The sequence below is a fragment of the Lytechinus variegatus genome, chromosome 1 (genome assembly GCF_018143015.1).
Source record: "Lytechinus variegatus isolate NC3 chromosome 1, Lvar_3.0, whole genome shotgun sequence".
Taxonomy (NCBI): Eukaryota; Metazoa; Echinodermata; class Echinoidea; order Temnopleuroida; family Toxopneustidae; genus Lytechinus; species Lytechinus variegatus.
Window position 1 is genome coordinate 42,282,531 of NC_054740.1, and position 14,853 is coordinate 42,297,383.

Sequence of the window (14,853 nt, forward strand, 5' to 3'; positions counted from 1 at the left end):
TTGAACCTGTTACCCTCTCCGCCTTCCCAAGCACACATTGCCTCGTCATGTTTAAGGTGACGACTTCGCGTGTGAATTCATGAGGTTCAATCAACATACCATACGCCAATCTAAACACCACAGGATAATGGTAGCTCCAGAATCCCTCTAAAAGAAAAAAAAAATGGTATGAAAACTATGGGGCGCCAAGTGTCCGCCAGTATATTCTGTGCAATTCAAGCAATTCCGTACACAAAATGTGTTTTTATTCAGACGAAAATCTTTTCGTCATGACGCTGTTTTATTTCGTACACGAAATTTATTTTGTGTCACACAAAATTAATTTTGTCTCAACGAAAAAAATTTCGTCTAGACGAAATGTAATTGCGTCCACAAACTTTTTTTGGCGTGCCATACTCCGTCCAATTCACGCCATTCCGTACACAAAAGTTCTTTTGTTCATATGAAAATGATTTCGTCATGATGCAATTTTATTTCGTATACGAAATTATTCTTGTCACACAAAATAAATTTTCGTCGAGACAAAATGTAATTTCGTCCACAAAATTTATTTCGTACACACGAAATGAATTTTGATCTAACGAAATGGCACCCCAAGTGTTCAAAGGAAAATTCTGTAGGAAAATTTGTGTTTCACTCCAACGAAATTCATTTCGTCATGATGCAGTGTGATTTCGTATACGAAATTTATTTTGTGTCACACTTATAATCAATTTCGTCGAGACGAAATAAAATTGCGTCCTCAAAATTCATTTCGTTGCGATGCGAATATCTATTCCGTCGATGAAATGATTTTGTGTCACATCACAAAAAATTCCGTCGACGAAATGATTTTGTGTCACATCACAAAAAATTCCGTCGACGAAATTATTTTGTGTCACATCACAAAAAATTCTGTCCATGTAAAATAATTCTGTCTCCTCTTTCTGGCAGGGTATATGAGATCGTCGCTGATTGGCTGCACCTTGCTCAAGCCGATCTTCGATCGATCGATCGATATCCGGCCGCGGGACGGTCACACTCACAGGTCGGCATGTTGGTGAACCTTTCCTGTTTAGCTTAGATTTCACGTTATCATGGTTATTCATGCCAACAAGAGCTGCAAACAACTTCTCTAATTAGTAGAATGTGGACGGACATTGCATTCGTAAGTTCAGCTATGTTTGAATTACGTTGAAAACAAAATGGGAAATCGTAGTGGTTGCCATACCTGCTACTTTCATTTGCAAGAAGCTGTGTACTGTAAAAATTATAGTCCCATGTATTCAAGTTTGTGTACTGTAGTCAGACAAAGGGGGGGATTGGTCTTTTCTGCACACCTAAAATGGTGAGGAATTATACAGGCTGAAGATATTTTGGCCTAGAACTTAGCAAATAATGTAAAATTCATGGCCAAATCGTGGTTTTGGAAACCACTCATAGATTTGTGTACGCGCATTTGTGTACAAAGTGAATGGAGGTGGAAATAGGGAACCGTGCGTGCGACTGAATAAAGCGCTGCTGTATGAAGTGAACGGTGGTTACCTGTATCACGATAATGCCAAATTCATACAGAGCAAAATGCTGAAAATTTCATTGAAATCAGATGACAAATATATTTTTTTTTAATTTGAAATAACAAATTTATTCAACAGTTTGGGCATGTTGGGCGGGCTTGGCCGCAACTTGGCGCAAGTTTACCCAGCCTCACTAACCTCATACCCCGGGGCCGGGGCACTTGAACAAAAAAGTGGTGGGGGTGTGCCGCAGGAGAGACAAAAACGGGGGCCTTGGGCTTGGAGCGGGAGTATTGTAAAAAGGAGGGTCCTCGGAACGGGGTTTGGAACTAAAATTTTGTGAAATGGGGGTCCTTGGAAGTTGGAACGGATCGATCGCCAGCGTGTGAGTACGTGCGTATGCATCCCTATGGAACGGGCATCCGTGATGCAGCTAGCGCAGCCTCCGCCGGGTGCGCTCGCTCAGAGACGATGGTCGGACAGCGCTCTGTGGCCGCTTTTCACCAAAATTGCAGCAGATCAATGCGACCGGAATGGCGTAACGAAAAATATGCGAAGCTTTGGAGCGAATTTCTTCTTTTTTCTAGATAAGAACAAAATGCTTTGCCTTGGAGCAGCTTTCTTTGTTTTTTTCTCAATAAGACAAAAATGCTATGCCTTGGCTTGGAACGGAAATTTGGGTGTAAAAATGGGGGTCCCCTCCGCGGCACATACCCACTATGCATTATATACTGAGTGCCCCCCCCCCCCCGGGCCTCGTACTAGTGTGAGTGCCCTAGCCTAGGCTACTCCACTTACACGTATTGCGATGTTTCAGTCTTGATTCAGGCCCTCTTCAAATTCAGCTCCTCTGTAATTATGCTCTCGCAGACAAAGTCCGGAGGGGGCATTAAGCGTTCCATCTGTCCATTGATTTGCCTGCCTCCCCCCCCCCACCCCCACTTGGTTTCAGTGCAATAAATTGAAATATATTTGATTGTTTTTTTTTTAAATTTAGGTGTGTTGGTAGATGACACTCTAGGCACCGTGCCTATTAATTCCTGTGTTAAAAAAGTGAGTGCACGCGAATTAAAAGTTGGACTTAAATTACTAGATTTTAACATGGAACTCCATTAAGAAAACTATTTTTAATTAGTCCCTAGATACTACTTCTTTTCTTGGGGTATTGAAGCCTATTCGTCCAGAACTTGCTCAACTTTTGCGACTAGCCTTGTCGCCATAGGGTTGTACACATCCTCGTTTAATACTGATTGTCACGTGACACGGCAATGTGTGTGTGTGTGTGTCGTTAGGCTGTTTGGCCTGTATTCAAGGCGTTCTATCCGTTATGATTTTATATTGAAGCAGAATACATCAGGTATAGGCCCATGTCAAGTCAAATCGATACAGGGATCGAGGAGGGGGAGGGGTAGAGCAAAAAATTCCCAGTCACATGGTATGAAAATGATATTTTTTAATGATTGTTCATGCATTAGGGCAAACCCCTGTGTGGCAGGAGCATGATGAGTAAAAAAAATGAAATAGTAGAAAGAAAGAGGCCGAAACATATGGCACGTGGGAATAAAGTTGCTTTATATGTTCCAAGCGAATGAAGCAAGCGAGAAAAAACCTTTCGTGCAAATCTAAATTTGAGACAGATATCTTACCTTACACTTTTCCTAATTTTGGTTTCTTTAATTCCCTTCATTTTTTTATATCTTGGTTGTACGTAGAACATTCGGGGGGCATGCACTGGGCATAACCCTGGCTTGTGTACCCCAGTGCTAAATCAGCAGGTGGGTTTTGATATCTCTGGATCTTTAGCAATTTTAAAACTTTTTATAGAATGGATGAGAAAATCCCTGCAATCTGATTGGTTGAGAGCAATGCAAAAATTTTACTGGGCTGCATGAACGATATCCCGATAATCAAAACGCAACGATATCCACTGTAAACAAGCAATCGCCCGAAAAGGTCATTGTGATGTCATCGCGCATGTACTGTTACCGGGACTGTTACCGTCACTTGTTTACGTCAAAATTTGAATTTCGATCAAAGCAGAATGAATCAAAGGATGCAAAATGATCTGTAAGTACAAATACGGTACCGTAATTGTCATTGGGATTAAAACTGCCCACATACTCGTTAGTTGAGAAGTCCAGACATACATGTACGATCTAACGTTAGATCTATACTGCCCTGGGCTGGCTGTGCACAGCGAAATATCCACTGCAGGCCCAGGCAGGCGCTGGCCCCCGGCGCGGCCCGCATACACACACACAGCTACATGTATTGGAGGTCGGAGGCTGCCTCAACTGCTCAAGATATAGTCAATGCAAAGCTGTATCTGGCATTTTGGGTATAACAATATCTTTGTGGCAACATTATCCAGTTAAGCCCATATTTATGTTGTCCAGGGTTATCAAAGTGTCTGCGCTCTGCATTAGATTTTGGAATTTTCATGCATCGATCTGGTAAATAAATCATGCGTCCAGTAAATAAATCATGCGTCCGGTAAAAAAAATCATGTGTCCGGTAAATTAAATTTACCGGACGCATGAAATTATCATGCATCCAGTAAATCATTAATTTTTGTGGTTTATTAAAAAAAAAATTCCATTCTATAAAACAGATGATGCATGGGTTTCTTTCGTGGGTCAGTGGAACTGTGTGCATGTGGTTACCTTGTACACAGAGTTCCTACTGACCCACTCTAACGCATCATTTGTATATAGATGGCTACTATTTTTTATTAAATCGCGAGTGTAGACCTAAATGTAATTATAGAAAAACATTTCGTTAAGGTTTTTATTTTTTTGACCCCCCCCCCATAAAAGAAGGAAAAACAATTATAAATGAAGTTATAATATACACCCCTTTAATGATTTCGCTTTTTCTTCTCTCTTTTCCCCTCTTTTTTTTGGGGGGGACCTTTTCGTTTATTTCCCAGTCTTCCCTTTCTCCCCCCCCCTCTCTCTTTCTTTCTTTCCTTTTCTCTTATCTGGATTTTTTTTCCGGTGAAATCCACTAGGGATCAAGGGCCAGCCTGCATGCCCCTGCAGCGGTTTACGCCTCTGCCGTGGTATACGCATGATCTTAACCCTAAAAAGACTGAATCAGCCCCCCCCTCGACATTTTTCGTGATAAATCCGCCGCGCAAATCTTTTTGACCGCGTTGCTCGCTGACTTTTTACTTTCAAGTCTCGCACAACTTTTGAGACCAAAATTGTGACCCCCGGGTACACAGTTTCGAAATTACGCAACATTTCGTTCGTGCATGCAGACCCAAAATTACTCAAAAACGTGAATTTGTGTACAAATCCAATACAAATAGTGTTTTTAGCCAAAATTCATAAATGTATTATTATTTTTCCTTTTACTGCTTAAGATCAATTTATTTTATCTTTTTCATGGTCAAAATAAAGTCCCTGACAATTTCCATTGAAAAAACAATGAAAAACAAAGTCGAAAAACAATGAAATACATAAGAAATTTAGAAAACAATAGAATACATAAGAAAATAAACATGATGTTGAAATTTTTTAAAAATAAATTTGATCAGATGCCTATCTAGAGTAGGTGAAACAAAAATTAGCATTTCAGGGGCATTATTTTATTAATTAGAGCAAACTAATGATTTTACGCAAAAATTAGCATAATTAATGAAACATGAGATTTTTTGCATAATTTGATGTGATAATTTGGTAGATTATGCCATGGGTAATGTGTGCCAATTTTCGTCGCGATCGCGCAATCGACGTCCGAGATCATAAGGGGGCGCTGAATCAGCCCCCCTCCCCAGTCTTCTTAGGCATCGAAATAGCCCAGTCTATTTAAGGGTTAATCATGATTAAAACTAGAGGTAAATCCAAGATTTTCCAAAGTAGGGGGGGGGGGTGGGGTGAATTTTCTCAAGTACAATTAGACAACTCCCAAAAAAGGTTCTCACTTAAAAAAAACCGGTCATTTTGTCTCACGTAAAGTGATGGTCACTAAAAATGAAAGTCATTTCGTTCGCGTGATATTCGGCAAGCTCCCCCCAAAAAAATAAATAAGAAAAGGGAAAGTCATTTTGTCCATGTTATATTTGGCAACCCCCCCCCCAAAAAAAAATTAAAATTAAAAAAAAGGTTTTAACTGTAATAATGATCGAAGGTAATTTTGTCTTGCGTAAAATTTGACAAATGAAAAATAAGATTGTCACTAAAAAAATGAATGTAATTTTGACCCACATAAAATTTGGCAAGCCCCCCCCCAAAAAAAATGAAAAGGTTTTAACAAGCAAAAAAAAGGCTAAAAAGAGAAAGAAGAGACAAGAATATGAACGAAATATATCCCCATTACAAATAATGCTGTGATCATCATGAGGGAGGGGTCGCATAACTAATATAATTCCAAAATATTTACTATAAATCTCAATAGGGGGATCGTGTAGAAATGCTCACCAACAGTGAGCATTAATATAATCCATTTTAATTTCAACTAATTTTATAAAGTATTAAATGTCTTCCCACCAAATGAAAGTCATATCGCATAACTCCAATTTGTATTAAGGCGTACATTTACCAAAGTCTTGGGTTTGAAATCAGATTCAGAACAGCATTGTCCAACCGGCAACCCATATTTTGGGTAATGTCGCCTATGAGGTCCAAACATTAACATTAATCATTGGTACTAGGAGTGTGTGTGTGTATTTTGAGTTTTTGACAGACGTATATCAATCAGGTTTGATTATTTACGTCTGGGACCGACCTTTAATGTCACAATCCGAAAGACGTGATCAGGGCTCGAACCTCTGCATCAATGTGTAACTTCCCCACAGCTTGGAGTGGGTGACACCATAGTAATAATAATAATAATATTCCACATATTTATATAGCGCTTAATGCATCGGAACGACGTCTCTAAGAGACTAAGCGCTTTCCAGACTCAGTATTACCACGGTCATCAGAACCTTGTATGCCTGCGTACAATGTATGCACCTTCTCCACTCCCTGGGGAGCACTCCAACAAGAGTTCCAAGACTCAATTGCTAGGCATACTACATTATACATAGGCTTTCACATCCTACCAGGTACCCATTTAACACCTGGTGGAGAGTGGCAAAGTGGATTAACGCCTTGCCAAAGGACGCTAGTCCATGGCGGGATTCGAACACACGACCCTCTGATAGTACAGGCCAAGTTTGAATTTGGAGTCGGCAGGTCAAAACACATTAAATATGCAATTTAGTTTCCGCATGATAATGTCTTTTTTATGAGTTATGAAATATTCTACTTATTTGAACAAATTTGGGTGTGTAGGTAGATGATACCAATACAGGCTAAGTTCGAATTCGGAATATGCTGGTCAAAGATCACAGCTCATTAAATATGCGAGTTGGATTCCTCACGATATCTTATCAAAAGTCATCAGATTTTTTAAAATTTGGGTGTGTTGGTAGATGATGATGCACAGCATTTATATAGTGCCATATATCTGTTAAAGACATTCCAAGGCGTATTAGAGGAGCCAGCCAATCTGGGTCGCCTACAAGGGTGCGCACACAGAACTGTGACCCGCAGGTATCTCCTCCCAATTACTGGTTGGGGGTATCCGGGTGGACCACTACACTGGGTCATTAAATATGCGAGTTGGTTTCTTATAAAATAACATCAATATGAAATAATCACGTAGGCCTTATATAAAAGTGCAAAGGCAAGCAATTTTTTTTCTTACTTTTTTTGGAACTTTTATATATGTATTTAGGATGTATTTTGTCCTGAAAATTTAACATTCTAGGCACCGTTTGTGATCCTGAACAAGATGTGTGTGTTCTAGATAATTACTGAGAATGCCAAGCACGAACATAATTTTTAATAAGTGTTCTAGCATGATCCTGTTAAGGACTGTTTAACCATGAGGATGGTACATATTTCAATAATGGGAATGCGAAGCACGAGCTGAAAATTGTTGACATTCCGACCTAAAAAAAATGGTCATTTGTTCTATGCACTAGATCATAAAATGATAGGTACGTAACTAAATAATTGATGCGAGTGCAAATTGGGAATTTGAGTGTGGCAAACTGATTCTGTTTGGTTCTGCTTGCGTAGACTGGGGCCCGTTTCTCAACACCGTTAAGTCTTCTAACTTCTTAACTAAATTGGAAATAGTTAGCTACCTGTTAGCGAACTGTTTCACGAATCCCTCTTTGCCAAGATCGGGGACAACTTGACCAAATAGTTATGACATCTCCAAACCTGTCATAACTTACTTCTTTCTTAAGGATCAAGTCCACCTCAGAAAAAATGTTGATTGGAATCAATGGAGAAAGACCAGACAAGCACAATGCTGAAAATTTCATCAAAATCGGATGTAAAATAATAAATTAATGACATTTCAAAGTTTCGCTTATTTTGAACAAAATAGTTATATTAACGAGCCAGTTACATTCAAATGAGAGAGTCGATGATGTCACTCACTATTTCTTTTGTTTTTTTATTGTTTGAATTATACAATATTTCATTTTTTACAAATTTGACAATTAGGACCTCCTTGCCTGAAGCACAAAATGTTAAAATAATGTAATTCCACGTGTTCAGGGAGGAATGACACTTCATTTCACATGACAATGACGAGAAAATAAAAATAATTCATATTTCATATAATAGATTACAAAAGAAATAGTGAGTGATGTCATCAGTTTCTCATTTGCATATCGACCGAGATGTGCATAACTGTTTTGTGAAATGAAGCGAAACTTTAGAATGCCATAACTTTCTTATTTTACATGCAATTTTGATGAAATTTTCAGTGTTATGGTTGTTGAATTTTTCTCTTTTTATTCAAATAAAGTTTTTGTTGGAGTGGACTTGTCCTTTATGTAGTGATATCATGTGGATAGACTGTGACATTCAAATGAGCCTCGAAATTTGAAAATTTTATTACGTAATAATTTAAAGAAAAATGAATTATATAGCAAACAAGTGGGATAAATCATTTAATAGTAATTGTAATGCACAGAAATTATAACAAGTGTTAATTTAAGGTAGTAAAATAATTGAATTGACAAAGATTCTACCACTTCAGGTCATCCATAATTGGACTCGTTTTCAGACCCTTATCAAAATTTTAATAAATTCTTCCTCTAATATACGCATAGCATTCATAAAATTGTGCGTTTAGGTATCTAAAGAGTTTAACAATCCATGATAATATATTTTTTGATGATGTTTGGAATCCTGAAAATCTGTTTGATTATCATCATATTAAAGGCAAAAAGAAGCTGCTGAAAACTGCTTATCTAAAAAAAAAAAGAGCCAATGGAGTAAATTAGAGAGTCAAAAGGGGGCCTAAGCTTTCGATCCTAGCAGAATCTTCGTCGGAGGCAAAATGACAAACATAAAGTGGAACAACCATGATATAGACCACAAACATCCAACAGCAACACTAGAAACCATCATGTTAGGAAGAAAGCCTTATGGTTTACTTACGTAAACTATTCAAATTTTATATCTTGGGATAAATATCTCAATGTCCACTTACATGTGATTTTTTTTATCATGATATGAATTAGTGTTAATTTCATTTCCTCAGAAATTTAATGCCCATGTCTGCATGTTTAAGTACTTTTTAAGCATATTTTGCCTCTATTTTTTGCAACTTTTGGAAAATTTGCTATTTTGTGACTAAGGCTACGTCTGGTATGTACTTTCCACCAATAGTATCAATATGATATTAATGGATTCTAGTTAATCCTTTTGGGTAATTTTGGAACTAATTCTGTGTTTGGTAGATAAATAGGACTAACTTGTCCAGGTGTTGAGAAACGGGCCCCTGCTGATGAGTAGGCCTAGAGTTTTTATGCCCCTGCAGATGAAGCCCGGAGGGGGCATTAAGTGTTGCCCCTGTCAGCCCCCCCCCCCCTTGGTTTCCGCGCAATAACTTGAAAAACATTCAATGGATTTTAAAAAATTTGGTGTGTAGGTAGATGTCACCAAAATACAGGCTAAGTTCACAGCTCATTATGCAAGTTGGTTCAAAATTTATTTTTTTGATTATATTTATATGCGTATTGATTTCTGCATGATATTAAGTTCAATCATATTGAATAGATTTCTGATCGCGTTAACTGGGGCCCGGGTTGGCACGTTTTAACCAGTGTGTTTTAAAACACATTTTTTTTACTTGTGTGTTATAAATAAATCCTCTTTCTCTTCCCCCTTTACTCTTTCTTGATTGCTTTGTCATGTTCCTCTTCTCCCTGTTCAATCTTGCACAGCAATCAATATTAAGAATATCATTTTAACAAACAAATCTATGTGATTAGCTCACTTTTATCTACAATAAATTCGTAAACATGGCAGGGCCACACAACATTCAAGACTATTTTTGGAATGCATGCATGGTTACGCAGTTATGATATACACAAGTGCATATTATCAGATTCCGAATTGCTTAAAAACTTGATTTCATGTACAACTCAATGTGAGTCATTGCCAAAATTTGTATCTGTATCATTATTTTCAGAAATTGCTGAAAATTTCTATTAGTAATAAATTTGAAAATCTGTACATAAGAAAAATGAAAAAGTAAAAAAAAAAAACATTACCAGTAACCTACATAGACTGGGCTATTTCATTTCCTAAGAAGACTGGGGGGGGGGGGGCTTTATGATCTGGGCAGTCAATCATGGGATCACAGCGATGATTGGCAAACGCATTACCCATGGTATATTCTAAAAAACTATAATCAAATTTTGCCTAAATCTCATTGCTAATTTATGCGTAAAATCAAAAGTTTGCTCTAATTAACTAAATAATGCCCCTGAAATGATCACTTTTGGTTCACAGACTCAATATATTTCAACATCACACTTATTTTCTTATGTGTTTATTGTTGTTTCAATGGAAATAGTCGGGGACCATATTTGACCGTAAAAAAGTTGAAATTAATTGATTTTAATCAGTAAAAGGAAATATAATGGCACATTTATGAATTATGGCTAAAAACACTATTTCCATAGATTTGTACGCAAATTCACATTTTTCCAGCAACTTTTGGTCTGCATGCACTTCCAAAATGTTGTGTAATTTCGAAAACACATACCAGGGGGTCGCAATTTTGGTCTCAAAAGTTGCGCGAGACTCGAAAAAGTGAGTGAGTGATGCTGTAAGTCTGTGAGTGATGCGGTAAAAAAAATTGCGCAGTGGATTTATTGCAAAATATGACAAGGGGGTAAATCAGCCCCCAGTCTCATAAGGGTTAAAAACATTATATAGGCCTACTGATTGTTTTTAATATACATTTGATCAGAATTCCTGAATTAAAAAAATAAGTAGTTCAAGGGCTATATTTATAGGTTTGAATTGAATTTGTATTTTATGCCCTAAAATTGGTATAATTGATTCAAATGAAATAAAGCATATTGATTTACCCGAAATGAAATTAAGCTTTGAAACCCAATGTATATCAATTTTTCCATTGTGCAAATTCTCCTCGCCCCCCCCCCCCCCCTCGATTGACAAGACTCAGGATACCTAGGGACAACACGTATATAATCATGTATTAGGAATGAAATGTCATATTACTTATAAAGTGTTTTTTTTTTGTAGGCATTCAATTTCCATGATTTAGTAATTTGGGGGGAAATATCAACTTTTCTGTTCAAAATTCATAAACAAAATTGTGGTAATCTCTTATTAAAACATCAAGAACTGAAATCTTATTTTATTTAGTGTATAGTTTAATTGATTTACAGAAAATTGCATCATAAAACAATAAAAAAACATTTTGTACTACAATTCTGCGGGGGCATCTGTTTCCTTTGGACACGTCAAACTTTCTTAATTATGTGTAATTGATTCTATGACATGTGTTTACATTTGCTGCAGATTCCCATTCAGCCATTGGACTGAACCGGTACCAAGACCGGAACTGTAACACAGTAAGGATGGTCAATATGAAGCGAGCTTCATTGAATTCCTCCAAGAGCTCTGTACTCTGTTCTGATCATTTTGAAGATGCTTGCTTTGACCTGGGCAGACGATACGTCTTAAACAGGATGCTGTCCCAACCATATTTGATTTCCCGCCTCGTCTTCAGAAGGTACAGTGGATCTATATCATACATGCGTTCTAAAGAAATATATATTCTGTTTTATCTACCTTTGTTTTGATAGAACATTGCTTTAATTATTCAATTTCAGTAGCAAAATAGAGATGAAAATTATCCTAATCAGGAGGATAACCATGGACCGGGGCCTATACTGTGTATTTACAGTAAACTACTAAATAAATATATTTTTTAAAATTTGGTTTAACTCATAATCCTGGGCTACTTTGAGATTGCATAGCCCAGGGAGGGGGAGGTGGGCTTTTTTGGTCCCCCTCTTCAGATCTTGCCTCTGATCAAAACGAAAACCAATGCACACATCAACATCAATGTAATCTGCAAGCATGGAACTAAAGGTTACAGAATTCATTAAAATTTATTGTTAATAAATTAGTAATGCTAATTTATGCGTAATAGAGAATTCTTTGTTTTAAAGGTTAATCTCTAAAGAATTCCCGAAATTCTATGATTTCTAACAAAGTTGCTCAAAAATAAATGGTAAATGACATTTCTAATCTTATGTATTTTATTGTTTCTATAATTCCATATGTATTTCTTTGTTTTGGGGCCTTATGTATTTTATAGTTTTTTTAATGGGATCTGTTCATGGCACTATTCTGATTATAAAAAGCAAAGATTTGATTATTTTCAACCAATAAGTGCAAGAATAATGATAAATTTGTCAATTATGACTGAAAATAGAATTTCCATTGGATTAAATGTGTATACAAAATAATATTTTTGAGCAATTTTTGGTCCGACATAAACTCATAAAATGTTGCGTAACTGAATATCCGGGTATCTCAAAAGCTCTGCAGAATTGACCAAAAAGTAATCATGGTACCTCATTTCTCATTGTGGACTTATCATGAAAAATGTGGATGGGGAGGGGAGTTTATTAAGCCCCCCCCCCCCCGGGGCTAGATAGGGTTTATATATCATGTATATTTTTAAAAAAATTATCTTGTTGCAAGTCACTGCAAAAGGTTTGATTTCTAAACGAATATTGTTCTTCATGGATAATCGAATATTTGATTGAAAAATTATCTTTGAATAGTTATCTTTTCATTCTTGTATCTGTTTTGTTCAATATTGTTTTTCTTATTTTTTTATTAATTCGTCTCCTACAGAATTCACCCAAACCAAGGTATTTCCCAAAAGACTTTTCGATTCAGCAAACAACCTCCCAGATACTGCAAAGACACCAGTGCCAAAGTCTTCAGCACCTTAATTTCTCGAAGACCACTCCTACTGAATACCAGAAAGTCCAAGAGGGGTAAAGTGGAAGTCAACAACAATAATGGACTGTATTAAAACTTGGAGAAGAGGCTGAAAACCACACAGAAGTCCTACCTTATACATTACTTGCTTTTAAGTTTGGACAAACATTGATTTGCACAACTTTACAACAAAAAATTACGCTGTGTGGATTCTGATTATTTAAAATAGCTCAATGAAAACGTTTATCACTGGGCATGTAACAAAAATGAATTCATTGAATTTGAAGATGTCTTACAGTATATTCATTCTGATTTGAATGTCAGAAGAGAAAAAAGTTTGTGAAAAGTAGGAATGACGGCAAGCTGACAGAAGAATAGAATACATGTAGGATAGAACAAGGCCACAGTTATAAATGAGCTGTTGGATAGAGACAAAAAGATGAATTAAGAATGGGGGTGATAGAGAAATAGAGACAGGAATTGGGGAGCCTGTGATGAATGCCTGAGAAAGTAAAAATTACCATATTTTATTTTTTTAAGGATTTGAACAGTCAGGAAGAATGTGGTCTTTTTTCTGTTGTTATTTCTCAAAATACTGGTATGTTTTGTGTACAGAAAGGGGTATAATCCTTTGCAATAATCACTCTCACAGAAAATATTAACTAATCAAAAGAAAAGTCAAATATTTCACTGATTTACAATTGTTCGGTCACTCTCATATCTAAAGTTACCCCCCCATCATTTCAAGGTATTGGAGAGAGAGGTTGGGCAGGACATGGCTGTCAGCAGAAAAAAAATGCAGGGTGGGGCAAAACAATTTTGGGATATGTGCGAGGGAGCGAATGCGACAGAGCAGAATTTTGTGGGGGGGGGGATATATGCGAGAGAGCAAAATGACAGAAGGAAAATGCAGGGGCCAAGAGATTTGAGGAATATGTAAGAGGGAGCGAAGTGACCAAGCAGAAGAAATGTAGAGGACAACAAATTGTTGGGTATGTGAGGGAGCAAAGCAACCAATTAAAAAAGGAGGTTAGTCAAAACGTTCTTGAATATGAGTAAGGAAGCAACTTGTTCACTTCCGAGCAGTAGGACTCGTTTTAAAATAGCTTAGGAAATATGTGTTTCCTAAGCATGGTAAACACATATTGTAGGCCTATAGTACAATTTAGGTGCTCTAAGAGTTAAATTCTGAATGAGCTGCATTTGCTGGTAAATCATGCGCAGAGGATCTTTGTCTTTTATCCATTTCTACACTTTTCTTTAGATTTCAGTTTTAAGGCGGGAAGGATCCCACCCTCCTGTGGATGCTAATATTTTGACTGACCCTGGGTAAATAGAATAATTACAAAAACAAAAATGATGTTTTAATATGAGATTTTTTAATGCCCCTTGAAAGTCCACCATCTTTCTCACTCTCTCCATCTTTGTTTTTATTCATTTTAACTTTCCAATTCTTTCTCTCTTGATATCTATAAAGTTCAGGTTCACCCTTTTAACTTGCACTATTCCAAGCCCCCAACCAATTGGCATCCACAGGAATGGGGGAGTGGGGCTTCCCCCTAGAAAATAAAGTCAAACAAAAGAAAAATGTGGAAAATAGAAATGGATAAAGACAAATAATCCTCTACGCATGTCTTACCTACCAATAGTTCATTCACAATTTAATACCTAAATTCTACTGAGTTTACCATACTTAGAAAATGCATATTTCCTATGCCATTTTTAAACAAGTCCCTATCGCTGGGAGTGAACGTGTTGCTCACCAGCACGAATTCGAAAATATTTTGATTGACCTGGGGCCCGTTTCATAAAACATTTGCCGCAGCGGCAACTCCCATTTTCTGCGGCAAATCTCAAAACAGCGGCAAATGACAATTTCTGCGGCAATATTTGATGCAGCTATTTGAGCTGCGTCAAATATTTGCCGCAGATACTTTCAGGGGCAAATGACAATTTCTGCGACAATATTTGATCTATTTGAGTTGCGTCAAATATTGCAGCAGAAACGGCTTTTTCATCAAAATATCAAAAATTTGGAGGGCCTAACAACCATATTGCTAAAG

The 14,853-nt window shown here is 37.0% G+C and overlaps 1 protein-coding gene across 2 annotated transcripts; it reads left to right on the forward strand.

Annotated features, from left to right (window-relative positions):
- The first annotated feature begins 998 nt into the window (after positions 1-998).
- On the forward strand, positions 999-14,799 carry LOC121414393. Of its 2 annotated transcripts, none has more exons than XR_005969855.1 (3): positions 999-1,147; positions 11,351-11,564; positions 12,701-14,799. XR_005969855.1 is itself a non-coding variant. In XM_041607556.1 (3 exons), the coding sequence occupies exons 1-3, from the start codon at positions 3,557-3,559 to the stop codon at positions 12,882-12,884; spliced, it is 405 nt and encodes a 134-aa protein (XP_041463490.1). In that variant the 5' UTR covers positions 3,460-3,556; the 3' UTR covers positions 12,885-14,799. The 2 variants fall into 2 exon arrangements, 1 of the variants encoding a protein (XP_041463490.1); XM_041607556.1 differs by lacking the exon at positions 999-1,147 and adding an exon at positions 3,460-3,563.
- The last annotated feature ends 54 nt before the right edge of the window (positions 14,800-14,853 follow it).

What these genes read in the sequence shown, in the direction of transcription:
- LOC121414393 (XM_041607556.1), top strand. An exon ending in TCCCGCCTCGTCTTCAGAAG is followed by an intron (nt 11,565 to 12,700) that starts GTACAGTGGATC and finishes CGTCTCCTACAG; the next exon opens with AATTCACCCAAACCAAGGTA.